This window comes from Pistacia vera, unplaced genomic scaffold (assembly GCF_008641045.1).
Source record: "Pistacia vera cultivar Batoury unplaced genomic scaffold, PisVer_v2 Contig1242, whole genome shotgun sequence".
In the NCBI taxonomy this organism is placed as follows: Eukaryota; Viridiplantae; Streptophyta; class Magnoliopsida; order Sapindales; family Anacardiaceae; genus Pistacia; species Pistacia vera.
In genome coordinates, this window is record NW_022195296.1 from 67,217 (window position 1) to 86,951 (window position 19,735).

General features: G+C 37.1%; 2 protein-coding genes across 2 annotated transcripts; one reads left to right on the forward strand and one right to left on the reverse strand.

The window, feature by feature from the left end:
- The first annotated feature begins 462 nt into the window (after positions 1 to 462).
- LOC116118717 (O-acyltransferase WSD1-like) lies at positions 463 to 9,328 on the forward strand. Its single transcript, XM_031404691.1, is given in 7 exon segments — positions 463 to 696; positions 699 to 718; positions 936 to 1,401; positions 6,013 to 6,128; positions 8,344 to 8,697; positions 8,835 to 8,972; positions 9,137 to 9,328. Coding segments are annotated over 7 exon segments (1,410 nt in total). The 5' UTR covers positions 463 to 545; the 3' UTR covers positions 9,302 to 9,328.
- Positions 9,329 to 18,685: 9,357 nt separating this feature from the next.
- LOC116118597 lies at positions 18,686 to 19,402 on the reverse strand. The gene has a single exon (XM_031404585.1). The coding sequence runs from the start codon at positions 19,400 to 19,402 to the stop codon at positions 18,686 to 18,688; it is 717 nt and encodes a 238-aa protein (XP_031260445.1).
- Between the last annotated feature and the right edge of the window lie 333 nt (positions 19,403 to 19,735).

Here is a 19,735-nt window from a genome sequence, read left to right on the forward strand (position 1 = left end):
ACAGACTGTCCACATAATTAAATTTCAATTACCAATTTGATCAGAATAAAATTAATTATAAAATTTTGAGAATTGGGCTGAAGTAAGTATTAAAATTGCTAGTTGTAAATTGAGATGAAATTTGCAAGACCACGCAGTATTGTAACCTTATAATAAGAAAAATCAAATCAGTGATCCAACTGCACATGTAGGGCAGCTTCTAGCAAACCATGTTTCGATCAAGTTAATTATGCTGCCCATCGCTGTTAATTTATATATTCTATTGTTTTAGCCATGCTTAAATAATTGGTCATAATATTTTTTATTTTTATTTTTTTTAAATCGAATTCATTTCGTAGTGATTTTTTTTATTTATATATTCAAATCATAATTGATAATCCTAGCAAACTTCCAAGATTTGTGAGACAACAAAGCATGGCCAAAGCATATTGGCATTGATGTTATTCTTTTTGACGCTTACGTGTACACACACAATTAGGATTATATAAACAGTAGAGTGTCTGTGGTTAGTAGCTGAGAGATAGGCTCAAATAAGCAAAACTACAATGGATGAGCTGAAAGAACCTGTAAGCCCCACGGGACAATACTTGAACAGCTCAGCTCTTTCGTTATCTGTTCTTTGTTTTCTTGAATCTGAAGTACCAATTGATGATTCTCAAACTATGTCCTTACTCAAGGATGTCTTTCTTCCCATCAACTCACATTCTCCTCTGTCATGGTACGTAATCTCTTCGTTATCTCCTGTCTGTTTCTATGTAGAGTTATTAATTGAACTATATTGAAAACAACTTTCTGCTTTCCATTCAATCCCACCACCATGCATCATGCATATATATTAATTCACCTTTTTTAATACATATATACAAGCAACAAACGCTATGATTTTCCCTTTTTGTGTATATGGTGTTAATTAACGAGTGGAAATTTATCAACAGGTTGTAGACGAAAATGGACAGAAACAATGGAAGAGAGTGGAAGTTACACTGGAAGACCATGTAAACGTGCCCATATTCCTCTCTGGACTTTCACCGGAATCTTATGACAACTATCTTGATGAATATATTTCCAAAATAGGAATGGAAGAGTTCGCAAAATCTCGACCTTTATGGGAAATTCATATATTCAAATACCCTACTACCACTGCACCCGGTGTTTTAATATTCAAACTTCACCATTCGCTTGGTGATGGCTTCTCTTTAATGGGAGCTCTTCTTTCATATTTACAAAGAGCTGATGATCCTTCTCTTCCTTTGACATTTCCTTCTGTTCAGTTGCCTTCCCACAACAGGAACGGTGATAACAATAACAGCATATTGAAGATTTTGCCTAAAATATTCTCCGTGGTTTCAAAGACAGTATCGGATTTCTGTTGGAGCGTGACAAAGAGTACTGTAGTTGAAGATTGTAAAGGATTCCAGTAAATCAGTTCTTGATTTACGGAATCCTTCTTGATTGTAGTAAATCCAATTTAGGAGATACGGTTTCTATTTATTTGTTATACGGTTCCATTTGTAATTATCTTTCCTATTTTATCTTTGTATTCAAACTGTACTCTGTTTTGTATTCATCTATATAAATGGAACTCTCAACCCCATAGTTGCATGGTAGTTTTACAAACATTGTTATGGTATCAGAGCATTCTTTGGATTAGCCTCCTCGATCCTCTCATGGTTGATTCTTCCTTCCACTTCAACACCATGATCCACATGGTTACTATTAAACTCTCCTCCACAAATTATCTTCTCTGGCAAAATCAACTTCTCCCTCTTCTTCAATGTCAGAAGCTCCTCAGCCATGTCGATGGTTCCGTTGCAACACCTCCAATCACCATCACCTCTGGTTCTTCTTCTTCTCAACCAAATCCTAAATATGTGGAATGGCAACTTCAAGATCAACGTCTCCGCAGTCTCCTCTTCTCCTCATTGACTGAAGAAGCCATGGCCGAAGTTCTTGGTCTCACCACTGCTCGTGATGTCTGGCTTGCTTTGGAAAATTCCTTCAGCCATATTTCCAAGACTCGTGAGCTTCGCATCAAAGATGATTTGCAACTCATCAAACGTGGCACCCGAAGTGTCACTGAATATTCTCGTTCATTTAAGGCTTTATGCGATCAAATCACTGCAATGGGCTGCTCGGTTGATGATACAGACAAAGTTCACTGGTATCTCAGAGGATTGGGCACTGACTTTGCTAATTTTTCTACTGCCCAGATGTCTCTCACCCCATTACCAACTTTCAAAGACTTGGTTCCCAAAGCTGAAAGTTTTGAGATTTTCCAGAAGTCACTCGGGTCCTCCTCCCCTATTTCCTCTGCTGCTTTTACTGCCACCAACAGGTCTTTTCCTCCATCCCGGGGTGGTAATTCCTCCAAGTCCCGTTGTTCTCGCGGTGGCCACAATGGAGGCCATGGACGTGGCAAAGGGGGCTTCTATAGCCCTCGGTGTCAAATCTGCAAGATTAAAGGTCACACTGCTGATCGTTGCAGAAGCCGTTATGATCGCACCGAACCTACGGCACAGCTTGCTGAAGCCTTCATCGCAGCCTGTTCCCTCCCAAATGACTCAGAGTCTGATTGGTTCACTGATACCGGCGCTTCCGCTCACATGACCCCTGACCCTTCTCAATTGGACAAGGTTGAGCCCTATCATGTAAGGACTGCGTAGTAGTAGGAAATGTTGCTTCTCTTCCTATTACACACACTGGCACGCTCTCTCCCTCTTCCAATTTTCAACTTTTGGATGTTCTTGTTGTTCCTCGTCTTACCAAAAACTTGTTGTCCATTAGCAAACTGACCTCTGACTTTCCTTTTTTTGTCACTTTTTCTCATGATAATTTTGTTGTACAGAATCGAGTAACAGGAACGGCAGTGGCAAAAGGTAAACGAGAAGGTGGTCTCTATGTGCTGGAACGTGGCAACTCTGCTTTTGTTTCTGTCCTTAGAAATAGGAATTTACATACTTCCTTTGAAGAATGGCATGCTCGCCTGGTCATGTAAATCACTCAATTTTATCTCTTTTAAATAAAAAAGGACAATTATTTCTTACTTCTTTGTTGCCTGATCCATCTCTTTGCTCTACTTGTCAACTCGCTAAGAGTCATCGCTTGCCTTTTCCCCCAACACTACTCGATCTAATGTTGTTTTAGGTCTCATACATTGCGATATTTGGGGTCCCGCTCCCATCAAATCTAATTTGGGATTTCTCTATTATGTGTTGTTTATCGATGACTACTCACGATTTACTTGACTTTATCCAATGAAATTAAAATCTGATTTCTTTGATATTTTCCTTCAATTTCAAAAATTGGTTGAAAATCAATACTCAACCAAAATCAAAATTTTTCAAAGCGATGGTGGTGCCAAATTTACAAGCAATCGTTTTCAATCTCATCTTTGACAATTTGGCATCCACCACCAAATGTCTTGCCCGTACACTCCTTCCCCAAATGGTAGAGCTGAGCGCAAACATCGTCTTATGACTGAAACTGGTCTTGCTCTCCTCTTTGACTCCCATGTTCCTCGTCGGTATTGGGTTGACGCTTTTAGCACAGTGACCTACATTATCAACCGGTTGCCTATGCCTGTTCTTGGTGGTCTTTCACCTTTTGAAGTTTTATTTGGTAAGTTTCCTAATTATGAGAATTTTCATCCTTTTGGCTATCGAGTTTACCCATGCTTACGTGATTACGCCCCTCACAATTTTTCTCCCCGTAGCTTACCATGTATTTTTCTTGGTTATAGTTCCTCACATAAAGGTTTTCGTTGTTTTGACACTATAACTTCTCGAACATATATTACACGGCATGCTCGCTTTGATGAGAACTTTTTCCCATTTTTAAATACTTCCAATGCCGCTTCTCTTGCTAACATTGGTTTTTCAAATTTTTTTGAACCCTGTGCCCTTGCACCATCATCATCTCCTACCACATCTTCTCCTACTACTATGCAGGTCCCTTCTCCTCCTTGTCATTTTTGTGCAGATGACCCTGCTGTTGAGCCCTTGCAGGTTTCTTCTTCTATGGAGTCAACATCTCCATCAGCTGCAGTTTTGCCTACACTTGCATCTACTATGGACCAGGATCCTCCTGCAGCTTCTATGGAACCAATTCATGCCACCACTTCATTTGCTCCTTCTGCCTCTCATCCCATGATTACACGTGCAAAATCTGGAATTTTCAAGCCACGACATCCTGCTCATCTCAGCTTTGTGCAGTCTTCTCCATTGATCCATGCACTGCTTGCCACCTCTGTGCCTAAGGGATTTAAATCAGCTGCCAAAAACCTAGCTTGGCTTGCTGCTATGGATGATGAAATGAAGGCGCTTCAAACAAATCATACTTGGGATCTTATTCCTCGACCCTCAAATGCTAATATTGTCGGTTCCAAATGGGTTTTCCGAACTAAATTTCTTTCTGATGGATCCATTGATGGCTTCAAAGCACGCCTCATTGCAAAGGGCTACACTCAACTTCCCGGTCTTGATTACACAGACACCTTTAGCCGAGTGGTCAAAGCCTCCACAGTTCACGTTGTCATCTCTCTCGCCATGTCTCACAGGTGGCCCTTACGTCAACTTGACGTCAAAAATGCCTTTCTCAATGGCATTCTTCAGGAAACTGTCTATATGGAGTAGCCCCCAGGCTATGTTGATCCTCGCCATCCCCTTCATGTTTGCAAATTAAAGAAGGCACTTTATGGCTTGAAACAAGCACCCTGTGCTTGGTTTCAACGTTTTAGTTCATTTCTTCTAAAACTTGGTTTTTCTTGCAGCCGCGCAGACACTTCTTTATTTGTCTTTAAATAGTAGGATGATCTCATTTATCTCCTACTTTACATTGACGACATCATAGTCACTGGGAATAACTCTGCTCTCATCAGTCGATTTATCTCCCAACTGCACTCTGAATTTGTTGTCAAGGACTTAGGCCCACTGAATTATTTTCTTGGACTCGAGGCATCTTACATCCCAGAGGTCTTTTCCTCAGCTAAGTTAAATATGCTACTGATGTCTTGGCTCGTGCTCAACTGCTGGACAGCAAACCAGTTGCTACTCCCATGATTGTCTCTCAACGACTCTCCTCTGAAGGAACTCCATTTGCAGATCTGACTCTCTATCGCTCCGTAGTGGGTGCCTTGCAGTATTTAACGATCACGAGTCCTGATCTTGCCCATTCAGTCAACTCTGTAAGTCAGTTTCTTCATGCACCTACTGATGTTCACTTTCAGGTAGTCAAGCGAATCCTTCGCTATGTTAAAGGAACATTTCATTTTGGTCTTAAGTTCACTTCATCCTCTTCAATGGGCTTAATTGCATCTCGGATGCCAATTGGGCTGGCTGCTCGGACACTAGACGCTCTACCTGTGGTTACTCAATTTTTCTTGGCAATAATCTTGTCTCTTGGAGTGCCAAGAAACAACCGACGGTTTCTCATTCAAGCTGCGAATCCGAGTATCGTGCTCTCACCCTTACTACTGCTGAAGTTTTATGGCTCACTCATCTCCTACGAGACCTTCAGGTTACTTTAACTCACCGGCTTCTTCTTCTTTGTGACAACAAGAGTGCAATTTTTTTGAGCTCCAATCCCGTGTCCCACAAGCGCGCCAAACACATAGACCTTGATTACCATTTTCTTCGTGAGCTCGTTGTTGCTGGCACTCTTCGTCTTCAGCATGTTCCGTCGCACTTACAACTGGCTGACGTCTTCACCAAGAGTGTCTCACGGGATCTTTATGTCTTCTTTCGATCCAAGCTACGAGTTTGTGTTAATCCCACTCTTAGCTTGCCGGGGGTTGTAAAGGATTCCAGTAAATCAGTTCTTGATTTACGGAATCCTCCTTGATTGTAGTAAATATAATTTGGGAGATACGGTTTCTATTTATGTGTTATATGTTTCCATTTGTAATTATCTTTCCTATTTTATCTTTGTATTCAAACTGTACTTTGTTTTGTATTCATATATAAATGGAACACTCAACCCCATAGTTGCATGGTGGTTTTGCAAACATTGTTAAAGATGATAAAACTACAATACGATCCGGGGATGATGGAGTTGAGTTTCGGCCAATCAACATGGCGACAATGAGTTTCTCTCTTGATCACATCAAGAAAATTAAGGCCAACGTTGGAGCGGTATGGTTAATAATATACAACCTTAGTTTTACTGTTAAATTGAAACTTGAACATGCTCATTCATCTTCATGAAAAAAATGAAACTACTAACAGTTCACAACAACGTTAAAAGACCTAGACGATAACAATTAAATTATTCGTTTTCTTTTTTCTTTCTTGGGTAATTTAGTGATTATTAGAGCACCATCAACATACGAATATTTGTAATTTGCTAAAACTATTTTCTTATATAAAATAAATAGAAAAATATAATCCGATATATAAATAATATTTTAACTTAGGTGTTATTAATTTTATCTTGGTATTCATCTATATAATGGTTACAGATTATTATTGCATAATTTGAAATGAAAGACTTAAAATATATACTTGTAACAATAACATATCTAATACTGTTATAAATATATGATCATAATATTTTTATTTCTATATTCTAGAAAGTAACAACTAAAATTCACTTCTATTAGATTTTAGATAATAATGAGATGATAACAGGACTACATGTAATTTACTATTTAGTGACTCAGAATTGATTTATTATTTCATTCCTTCCCCCTCATAAAAAAAAGTAGACGGTTTTTCACTTTTCAGTATTGAAATACATAAAATTCAGCTATTAATTTTTTTTTCTTTCAATTCATTGCCCTTCAAAATTATTTAAAATTTAAAATTACATCGAATGATTTCCCAGAAAAAAAAACGCCTTTTGCTTTATTGTCAAAAAAAAAAAAAAATAAAAATAAAAGATAGGTTATGTCCTGATAATATAGAATATATTAAATCACTTATGTTATATATATAATTAGAATGTCAATTTTGGATCTAATTGATGGGACCATGTTATATTAATATTGAAAAGAAAAGTAACACCTTTTTTTTTTTTTTTTTTTTTTAGGAGTTCACCAATTTTTCCCACCCAAATAATAGTTTAATGACACTGTTATACCCACAAACTTTTAAAATATCACTTTACTATTTAAATTTATATTCTAACGGCCAATAGAGAGCAAACTCGATCCAGGTTGTTGGGACTTTTGAAGAGGTAAGGACGATGAGTCTTTTGGGGGTAGAATGTTAGATTTTGGTGGTTGAGATTGATCAGAATTTAACTTGGGAGGGGCAGCTGCTCAAACCCTAATCGCTTTATTCCTGACAATTGACGGGGTCAACGAGTGTAAGGTTTGAGGAGTTTTGGTAAGTTATGATTGGGCAAGAGAATAGTGATAGTGTGGGGTTACAATAATGTTAGAATAAAAAACGGAATACAAATTTGGATAATAAAGTGGTATTTTAAAAGTTTGTAGGTGATAAAGTGTCATTAAACCATTATTTGGATGGGAAAAAGTTGTTTACTTTTAGTCTTTTATTTTACGCATTGATAAAATATTAAATTATTTATTAATCATAGATAAATAATACCTTATCGCTTATGTATTGATAGAACATTAAATTAGTTATATTATACATATTACATATATATGGACCGAATCCCATCTTTATATCAAGTTAGTGAGACGGGATTAGACTCTTATCATTTGTTCATATAACGTAGTGTTAACAATATAAGTTAAAATTTTTAAGGTTAGAACTATGAGTCTATGAACAAATATAGGTTTAAATATTAAATAATTACAATTTAAGAGAGGAGGTGCAAATATGGGCCAGATAATCTATGTTATTTCTGGGAACTTCTTAGAGGGTGTCTAATTGTTTGCTGTCATTAACAAGTGGGTATTAGTCTATTACACTATTTCATAGATTGAGAGACAGAGACTATTAAATGCTACTGCTGGCAGGAGAGATTGGGTAAGTGCCGTTAAATGTCGCCAATTAGAATTAGTTCTTTATATGTTTTATACAATTAATGTTACATATACTTCTTTATTATAGGATAAAAAATTAGGCACTAATATGGTCTCCTTGTTATAAATAATTTCTTTTTTTATTATAAGATGAAACATTTTATCTATTTTCACATAGATACATATTTCGCATTTATGTTAAAAGACATTTTCCGTTTTAATATCATGCAACTACTTTGGATTGGGACTGCATATTCTCCAACCAGAAAGCCATGTATGCTCTTTTTTTTTTTAATATTCATGAGTCTCCCATCTAGAATATTCCTCCCAATTAATAACCATTCTGATTTTAGTATGAAATCCGATAAATCTCACTTCAAGTGATTACAAATCTTGATGATGACTGGTGACAGACTCTTAATGACGTGATTACGGGAACAATCTTCTTGGGGACTCGGTTATACATGCAAGAAATGAGTAAGGAGTCGAGCAAGGCACAATCTACAGCACTTGTGTTGCTCAATACCAGGGTTTTACGAAGCTACAAACCAGTAAAAGATATGGTTGAACCTAATGCCAAGACCCCTTGGGGGAATCATTTTGCCTTCTTGCATGTATCCATACCTCCGTTAACTGATGCTTCATCTTCAAATCCACTGGAATTTGTCTTTAGAGCACAACAGATTATTAATGACAAGAAAAGCTCTTTAGCTGTTTACCTCACTGGTCAGCTTCTGGAGATTTTGAAGAAATTTAGAGGCCCAGAGGTGCGTATTTATTATTACACAATTAGGTGGCATTATAATTATGAGCTGTCGGTGTTCAATTAATTAGTAATTAATCACATTTTATTAAATGTTTTTGAATGTCTTTAATCCAAACATGTGGATGTTGATTGCCACAGGCAGTAGCTAAATATATTCATGGCACCTTAAAGAACTCGAGTATGGGAATCACAAACCTCATCGGGCCAAAGGAAAAAATGTCTTTGGCTAATCATCCTGTTAAAGGTCTCTACTTCACGGTGGTTGGTGCACCTCAGGTACTTTAAATCTTTTCTTTTACAACCATAATTAATCAATTGCTACTGCCTTAAGCATCTTAGAATTAATATTTTCATGCATGCGACCTAGTTATTAAGAAAAAATTTCTCCCAGTATTGTATTATTAATATGTCAAGAAAATATTGGATGGGATGAGTTGCAGAGTATTTGCATAGCAATAGTGAGTTATATGGGAGTGCTAAGGGTTGCTGTGGGAGCAGAAAAAGGCTTCATTGATGCCAAGAAGTTGAAGTCTTGCATAGAGAAAGCATTTCAGATGATGCTCGAAGTTGTATGTCAAACAATTGATCAACAGTCAACAGAATGAGGAAACGACCTAGTTAAAAGTGCTTTTAAATAATCTTATACGCAATTGTTTAATCTAAGCTAATTATACGATGATTCATGGAATAAGTATCAATACTCAAATGTTTTTTTTTTTTTTTTCGTGATCAAGGCAAAGAATTATATCTCAGTAAATAATATGAATAGTTTTCAATATTTATTCGTCCCAATTACTCCTTTTGTACAAGATGCAGTTTTTAGGGGCATTTAAAAGTCAAGAATTGCGGTTTGTGTTATTAGTTTTGAAAGTTTTAATCACTTTACCAAGTTGATTAAACTTAAGGGGTTAACATGTTCATTTGTGTTTTTTGTGTTGTCTTATTTAACATCAATATAAACAATGCATCAATCTAAGACAAAAAGCAAAGTACACAACACATTTTTACATGGTTCTGCAATCTACCTACATCGATGAGACCACGTCTGGATGAAACTAATCCATTATGGTAAACATTTATAGTTCAATTATAAAGCCAAAGTTAAGTATCCGTTGCAAAACTCTCCATGTTATGACAACGCTTCAAACTTCATCCTTTGATTGAACTTCGAACTACCACGCTAGCTTCACTCCACGAGACCATTTAGTCACCTTTGAGCTCATCTCAAAGTTCAACACTGAAAATGCACTTCAGCTTCAATAGCTTGAAATCCCATCAATCATTATCAATGGAAACTCATGTTCCAACATCATTATCATCAAAGAAACCAAGTTTGAACAACACTCAAACAAGGATAAACAAGCTTACCTAAAAATATGAAACCTAGTTCAAAATAAAAGAAATCTCAAAGAATATGCAGAGAACTTTCAAGGTATATTCAGGCTTGAAATAAAATGCATTGGAGAAGACGATATAAAAAAACTTGGGCACCAATGCAAGGGGACAGCCAACAAACAACCTTTTTTGTGTTTAGCTATTTTGGGAAAGTTTTCACCAAACTTTCTATGGACCACAATAAAGCAAAATAATTCACCTAATGAGCTAATTAAAAGTGTACTAGGATCATTTACTCGTCTCAAATAAGGATAAAATCTTAGCATCAAATGGAGAAGCAACATGTGTATACAAAATCTGGCTGGGCAAGTGACATCACACAGACACATAGCGTTATGGCACTAGAAGACAATAAAACGATTGTGCATTAAAAAGTGATGTCATGACATCAAAAATCAATGTCACCACACTGAATTTATAATTTGACAAAAATACTTACAAGTTTTACACAAGTATATGAGTAAATCAATAGACAGATTTATGAGTTTATCACTTTCCATTGTAATATATATAGTTGTTTTATCTAATTGCTTGCTAATGGAATTAAAAAGTAAAATACAAAATGAATTTGAAAGGATAAACAAGAAACCAAACTTGTTTTGGAAAGGATTCTTAAGATCCTAGACTCCTTTATAGGAAATAATTCTTTAATCTATAATCTCCTTATAAGAAAAGAATTCTTAAAATCATAATCTTCTTTTAGGAAAAGGATTCTTGAAATCATAATTAAATAAAATCTTTTCCAGCTCACATAATATATAATATCCACAAAAAATCTTTCCACAACTGGAAATATAATCACATTTAATTAAGACATGTGCGATATGCATGAACATTAAAATAAAATCTGTCAGACGTGTTGTGATCACTGAGATTTAGTTGTGAATACCTTTAAAGTGAAACTAAATAGATTGTGCACCAATCCGAATGAATAAGTTGACAACACCAAAATACTTACACAAAAAATTAAAAAAATTAATGAAAATTGATATCCACAAGTTTTCTCTCACTAATTGCGAAGAAGATTTCCGATAATTTATAGGGAATTTCATTACAGACGGAATTACATCGCTCAATGTTTCCCTCTTCCTCTTATGCTCTCTTCGATGCTTATATAAATGATAGAGCTTTCGTTTTACTGTTGCATTAATTGAAACTTGAACATCACATCCATCTTTAGATCTTCTTTATAATGAAACTATGAAAAGTTCTCAACAACGTTAAAAGAGCGCCATCAACAAAATATTATTGGTAATTTGCTAAAACTTTTTTCTCATGTTAAATAAATAGAAAATAATGATCCGATATATGTAACGCCCCACTTGAGGTACGTAGTTAAGATTTGATGAATGGCTTGAATGTTTATTGATTTATCCTCATTTGAGTAAGCATGTTGTTAATATTATTTGGTTGACCTTTGGTTGAAAGGGTGTTTTGGTTTGGTTGAGTGGTTGCCTTAAAAATTTGTAAGACTTGGCGAAATCTTGATGTTACAGTCTTCGCCGGGGCGAAGAAGAAGCTTCGCCATGGCGATGAAGTGCTACAACCCCTGTGTAGCTGTTTTGAGTTTTTGCCAGGGCAAAGAAATAGCTTCGCCGCGGCGAAGACTCGGTTGAAATTTTCCCTTGAGATTTAGAGAATTCTTCCTTTTGGGACTCAATGACCATTCTACCCCTAATTAGCAGGAAAAGTGGGGAGTGAAATGCAAGGAAATTGCATGGAGAATAGTTTGAATGGGGATGTTTTTGCAAAGAATGAAAGGTCATAGGTGGAATTTCAAAGAAGGAGCAAGGGTATATTGGGAAAGAGTGGAGAAAATATGTGATATTAAGGGTTTAGCTTTAGAAACCCTTTCATTCATTCTTCTCCACCGCCTCTTTCATCCTTCATTCCTCTCCAAACTTTCATTCAATTTTCCAAGGATCTTTGAAGAGCTTTTGACTAGAATTGATGCAAGTTGATCCTAAGCACTTAAAGGTGAGAATCCTACTCAGATGTGAATTTTATTGTTGAAAGAATAGATCCTTATTGGTTTGTATTAAAGGTTTAAGAGAAAGTTCAAGCCATCAAGAGTAGAGAGCTTAGTGGATTCTACTTGAGCCTAAGGTAAGTAAATCCACCTAAGTTGTGATTTGCATGATTGAATGATGTGTAGAGATTTAACATGATTAATGCTTGATTTTTTTTTTTTTTTTTTTTTTTTTGTTTTTATGTTTGAAATGAGTTGATGAATTTATGAATGAGTTCAATGTTGTTTTATGAAGGAATTTCCACCATGAAAAAGGTGGATTGATTTGATAAATTTTGGTAGAAGTATGGATAGAATTGAAGAATTTGAGAGGCATATTTGAAGTGTGTTTTCTTTGCAAGATGTGTGATGATTTAAAGTTGAACTCCAATTTTGGATGTTAAGAAGAAGTTAATTAAAGTTAGAATAGAGTTTATGTATGCACACATATTGTTTATGAAATGCCTAAAAGAAGCATGAGTAAAGTAGAGAACCTTACTTTATCAACATAGCATATTTGCATTTCATGAATGAATATAAGAAAGATTTAGGCATGAGCCATCCATATGCATATGTTTAATTGAGTAATCACACGAGAAAGAAATATGAGAAATGAGAAAGAAACACTCTAAGAATAGGATAAAGAAAAGAACCAATTCTCTTAGAATGAAGAGAAAGAAATAGACACTAGAGAATAAAATGAATAAAGTGCTACAGAAAGAAAGGAAAATAGGTTGTGCGATGGGGAACCGTGGAGTGCAGAGTTACCTGCATGTAAACCGCCAGGAGGGAGAGCGGTCTCCGCCATGAGAGAGCGGAATGAGATGGAAAAAGAATTTGTAGCCATGAATACATGCGGATGAGAGCTATACACGAGAGAGAGTAAACTCACATGGCAAGTTTCTGAATCCATGCATCGACCAAGACTGATCGAAGAATAAGAAGAATAAGAATATAAATAAGAGAAGAATAGAAAGAAAAGAAAAGAAAAGAAAGTAAATGCATTGTATGCTTAGTGTCTCATCCATGCATGGTTATGATATTCTCCATGGGTGAGAATAGAAAGAAAGAAAAGAATAGTGAGAACTAAAATTAGATAGTGATAAGAGTATGAAAAGAATTGATGAGTAATGCACGGGATTATAGAGTAGAAGATTTACTTACTGAGCATCTTTGTGCTCACTCCGTTGTTTTCTATGTGTTACAGGACATAGGTGAGGACGTGGTCGAGTGGACGCCGGCAAGCGGGAGACTTGGCTGCACTGTCCACTGTTTTTTTTAGAGTCTTTTTGTACAATGATGTTGTACTATGTAAAGAATGTATTTTTAAGTAAAGAAATTTTTTGTCCCAATCTTTTTGATAAATATACTTGTCTTTTTATTATATATTTTACGAATATTATAGTAGAAAGAATTGTTACAATATCCTATATATTCCAATTTATTTTTTATTTTATTGGGGAATTCATCTATAAAGATTTAGTATTTTAATAAGATTAGATGAAAGGGAAGTATTGTATTTCCTTTTATTGAATAATTTTATGTTCAATGGGTTATTTAACTAGCATTTTTTGTAGTTTCATTTTAGGAAAAAAAAGGTGGGATGTGGTTTCAGTAATTTTAAAATACATAAAACTGCACTATTAATATTTTTTCAATTCATTGTCCTTCAAATTATTTTAAATAAAAAATACATCTATTTTTCCTAGCCAAAATATCTTTTATGTTTTGTTAAAAAAAAAAAAAGATATATAAGTTTCGTGTTGATAAATAGAATATTAAAACAATTATCTTATGTTATAGTATATATTTAGAACATAATTTTGCATCCAGTTGACGGGATAATATTATATATATTTTTTTTGAAATCAAATCAGTTAAATGCATTCAAGAGGATCGACTAGGATCCAATCCAATTTGGAACTTCTTCAAGCTCAACCAGTACATCATCAATGGTTAAAGCATTGTTAGCTAAAGTATGAGCAATCACATTGGTTGCTCTTTTAACAGGATGAACCGAAAAAGTGAGAAAATTCCTGGAAAGCACCTTATGTCCATAGAAATAAGACTAGCTTGGCCCAAATTCTCTTCATCCCTAAGAATCATTGACTACTTGAAAGCGTCCCCTTCCAAGATTATTGGTTGATCCCAAATCTGCTGCTAGAATGACTGCTTGAAGAGCTGCGAAAGATTCAGCCACGTGTGCATCTGGCAGCATGGTTTTTTTCATTCTCATAGTCGCCAGAAATATGCCTTGCCAGTCCCGAATTGCAATTCCAACCCCAATTTTGCCATTTTCTTTTCTCCACACTTGCATCCAGTTAACTTTGAAGATACCTTCAGTGGTGGCTGCCATCTTGGTGAACTGGATTCGAGTTCAAAGGTCATTTGGAGAGGTCTTCGATTGAATCAAGGAATTTAATATGTCCAGTTCTTAGTTGCATGGTGAATGAGCTGGGATGGAGTAGATAATATGTTTGAAAGTAAACTCGTTCCTCCTTTGCCAATTTTGAGACCACCACCCCAAATTCAGCTAAATACTTTTCCTCAAGTTTGGCCAGCAAAACCATAACGAGCTCTTTGAAGTTGGTGAAATTGTTGTTCATCTTTTGAAAGTTAGGGAACAGCTTGACCAATATCCTTGGCAGCCACGCAGCCCCATAAAGCATGCAAGACATCTTCTTCTTCTAAGCAACAGAAGGTGCAAAAAGGTTCCTCAATCACCCTTTTCTAACAAGGTTACACTTGGTTGGAGAATTGCTTGGCAAGCCTTCCACAAAATATTTCTCGGCATTAGTAATGGGAAGCTTCCATAGCTTCTTCCAATTTTGATTATCAGTAGTTGCAGAAGAGTTGGCCTCGGGATAGATTGGGACTCCACTTGTAGTGATATGCACCTTTACTGAGAAGAGACCATTTTGAGAGCATCTCCAAACAATTTTATCTGGTCTGTTGAAGATACTAATGGAATACGACAGATGATGTTAACTTCTAATTCAGAGAACAAATCTTTGAGTAGGTCCAACTTCCAGGACTTTGTTTGGGTCAATGAGAGTAACCACCTTAGCCTCTGGGTCCAACCAAGGCATTGGCTTTGAATCTTAAAGAAGATGCGGAAGGAAGCCATTTGTCTTGCCAAATCCTGACCTTGGACCCATCACCAATGTGCCACATCAAGCCAGATTCCAAAACAGACCTTGCTGCCATTACACTTCTCTAAATAAAGTATGATGACCTTTTAACCTTTGCTTCTAAAAAATTACCGTCAGGATAGTATTTGGTAGATAGAACTTTCGCTGCAAGTGAATAGATAATGAAGAAGTCTCCATCCCTGTTTGCAAGCAGCCAGTTGAAGAGTTCTAAGTCTCTGAATCCTAGCCCCCCATCATTTTTTGATAGCTTCATTTTATCCATGAACACTAGTGAATTCTTTTTTCGTCATTCTTTTGTCCCCACCAGTAACTTTTAATCAATCGGTTCACTCTTGTAGGAGGGTTTTTGGGATTTTGAAAACACCCATGCTGTATGTTGGGAGAGCTTGGATAACAGCCTAAGTAGTGTTTCTTTCCCAGCTTGTGAAAGATATTTCATCTTCCAGTTACTAAGTTTGCCTCGTACACGTTCCAGGATGTGCTTGAAACCTCTTGTTCTGTCCCTCCCAATCAACGTTGGAAGTCCAGATATCTGTCATAAGAGAGAGGATTTAACCCCAGCCACTAATAATTTGTTGCTTGACATCACTCTAGTATTTTTGCTAAAAAATATCGAAGTTTTTTCCTTGTTGAGTCTTTGCCTGGAGTTCTTTTCATAGGTGTCTAGAAGCTTAAACAACCTATTCCATTCATACTGATTTGCCTTACAGAAGAGAAGACAGTCATAACATAAAGAGGTGGCTAATGCGCATTCTGGAAGGCTCCATGGAACCCCTTTGATATCTCCTCGTCTTCAGCATCCTGGATGAGTCTACTAAGGCTTCAGCTCCAATAATGAATAGATAGTGACAAAGGATCACCTGTCTGATCCTGCGAGAAGGTTTGAATGGTTTTTGAGGAATCCCGTTGATGAGAACCGAATAAGAAACTGAAAAAGGACAGTTCATGATGCGTTGATCCAGGTTGAACAAAAACCCATCTTACGCATGACAGCTTGCAGGAAAGACCACTCAAGTCTGTCATAGCCTTGCTCATGTCAAGCTTCAGCGCCATGTAACCATCTTTTCCTTTTAGACTGGTATTCATAGTATGCATGACTCAAATGCCCCTAATGCATTGTCAGTAATCAACCGGTCTGGAACGAACGCACTTTGTGATGGAGAATAATCTGTGGCAATTGTTTTTGCAGTCTGTTGGCAGACCTTTGCCAGAATTTATAAAGGACGTTGCAAAGGAAATTGGTCTGAACTCTGACACTTTGGAAGTGTTTTAACTTTGGGTATTAAAGCGATAAGGGTGGCATTAATTCCTGAGGCCAGCTCCCTGAACAAAAGGCTTCTCTCACAGCAACCACACGCTAGGTCCAATGGTCTGCAATGTTTCTGATAGAAGATGGCAGGAAATCCATCAGGTCCTGAGATCCTAGCCCGTTCATAGTGAAAACGCTTTTTCAACTTCTTCATTAGAAATTTGCTTGACCAGATCACTGTTCATTTCTGGAGTTATGACGACTTAATCACGTGGATGCAGTCCTCTATTCTCTCGGGCATTGACGAAGAAAATAATGCTTGAAAGAAACTTGAAAAAGGTTGCTAACCTCTTCCGGTTTATTTGCCAACCTGCCATCATCATTTGAGATTTGCTTGATAACATTAGATTTCCTGCGTTGGTTAGCACATAAGTGAAAGAATTTTGTATTACGATCCCCATCTTTTAGCCATTGTTGTTTAGCTCTTTGCTTCCATTTGATATCATCTTCTTCCAGAAGTCCATCTATTTCTTGTTTAAGCTGCTGCAGTTCTCCCTTCTTGTCACCTCTGTTTGAGGCTTCCAGATGCTTCAGCTGAGATAACTTGTCTGTCACAATATTCCTCTTGCTTCGAAAAGTACTTTTGCTCCAGGTGGACAGCTTTTCTTTGCACCTTTGGAGTCCTTCCATAACAACTGGCAGACTAGAGTTGGGATTTAAATTACAAAGCCATTCTTTTTGGATCAGCTCCCCACATTCGACTCTATTATCCCACGCAGCTTCATATCGGAAAGGCCTATGCTTCCTAATTTTAGTCTCAAGTTCTCCTTTGATTTGGATGAGAATTAGTTTATGATCGGAAGAAGTAACACCTAAAGAATTCACAATGCAATCTGAGAACAAATCAAACCACGCCTTGTTTCCATAGCCTTTATCTAGTTTTTCCTTTGTGAAATACCAGCCCTCTCTGCCATTATTCTAGGTGAAGAAATCTCCATTGAAAGGGATTTCACTGAGATCACAATCAATAAGTGCTTCCCGAAAATTTTCCATCTGCCTATATGGTCTATCTGCAGCTCCGAACTTCTCATATTGGTGGCAAATTTCATTGAAGTCACCTACACACAGCCATGCCATATTCGTTTGAGCTTTAAGTTCTCTTAACAAGTTCCAGCTACCTGATCTTTTAGACACCTCCAGATGTCCGTAAAAACCAGTTAAGATGAATTTCTGGTTTGCAGTTGATTGATTAACGATAAAAGAGATGTGATGTTGAGTATAGGACACCAAGTCCACTTCCTTGTCATCCTTCCATAACATTGCAATGCCACCACTAGCCCCTCTACTGTCAACAACAAAGCTGCATGAAAATCCAATCATGTTTCTTATGATCTCTAATTTATTCCTGTTACACTTTGTCTCCATAAGGAAAACAAAATCGGGACACTTAGTCTTCACCCAGTGATGAAGTTCACGAACTGTCGTGGGTTCCCAAGCCCACGGCAGTTCCAGCTAAGGCAAATCATTGGGAGTGGTGGGGCTGCGAAGCAGCCTCCACCATGAAGAGAGTAGTATCAGATTCATCTGAAACTTTCTGTTTCTTGGAACTTTGTTTCTCAGTAGAACCTTCTACTGATAATCGAAAAATTCGTTCTTTTTCCTGAGTAATACCTTCCTTCACACTGATATGATTAGTGCCTCTAGCTTTCCGTTTCCAAGTGGATCTCTTAGACCCACCTTGATGTAAAGCCTGGGAGGAGACTTTAGGAAGTTGGGGCGTAACTGTCACAAACTAATGGGGAAGGGCTTGTTTCCCGTCTTGTGTCGTAACATCCTCAATTAAAGCATTTGATTCTGGGAGAGAATCTTGGGCTAATCCGTTATTGGCAGAGATATATGAAGAATTCATGGATGAAATATTCTCCACATCTTCTTTGGAAAGTTGACCTGACAGGCCATCTCTACCATGTAACGTATCCGTTATAGAGACAGTTTGCATGCTTTTACTACCTTCCTTTATTCTTCCCTGAAAATCAGCCTCCGAATCTGTCTGATCTGAGTTTACGTCTGTGCCCCTTGTTTCACCAGCAGCAGCCATGGAAGGTGAAAGACAATGCTGTGTGTTTCGATCTGTTGAGCCACCATAGCGTTTGGATTCTTTAGAGTAGAACTTTGGTGAACTGGCTCACAACCAAGGCTCGAATTGATTACTGGATTCTTCAGTCTGTCTAATGGAAGAGCAACCTCTATTCTTGTGTTTAAGAACTCCACATTTAAAACAAAAATTCTGTAATCGTTCATACTTGAAAGCAATCCAGTATTTTTGCTCCCCAATCCTTAATAATCTCCCCCGAACCAAAGGTTTGGTAAGTTCAACCTCTACTTTGACCCTCAGAAAGCTTCTCCAGCCCAAACCATTCGCACCAACATCCACTTCAAGAACTTTGCCAATTGCAGACGCTAGTTGGACTCCATAATCATCATTCATGGCAGCAAAAGGCATATTATGAAGTTGAACCCAGAAAGGTTCATGTGTGAAACAGCTAGCATTAGAAGGAGTGCTACTATCGACTCGTTGAATAGCTATCAAAGCCCTATCGAAGGACCACGGTCGACCGTTGAGGACTTTCTGCAGATCAGTGACGTTTTGAAATTCTAGCAAAAATAGTTTCTCACCAGCATCTGTAAAGTGGATCCAGCCTTCCAGTTTCCAAACTTGAGACATTGTGGATCGAAATGCTTCTTTGCTGAAATTTTTCTCCGTGATAAGGAGAGCCAGAAGGCAGTGTTTAACTTTGGCGGCCACATCTTCGATCGTCTTGTTGGAAACAACGACGTCATTTTCTTCTTCTTCAGTTAAGGAAAAGCTTTCCCATAACGACGTTAACGTAGAGTCAGCCATGCATGCGTTCCACAGAAACCACTAAATGACTAAAAGATAAAACTCTCTGTCAGAACAGAGAGACACACCTTACTCTAGAGAGAAGGACCATCATCCAAAACCCAGCTCAATTCATTCTGGGATAATATCCTAAAAAAAGTAACACCCTTTTTTTAGGCGTTGATAGAATATTAAATTTGGAATAAACACTTTTTCCCACCCAAGATTTGCCTTAATGACCCTTCCCCACCCAAAAAGTTTCAAAATACCATTTTCCCACCCAATCGTCAAGTGCGTTAGTAGTTTTCATGATGTATAAGGGCATAGTGGTCAAAAGACACTTAAAAGTAAGGG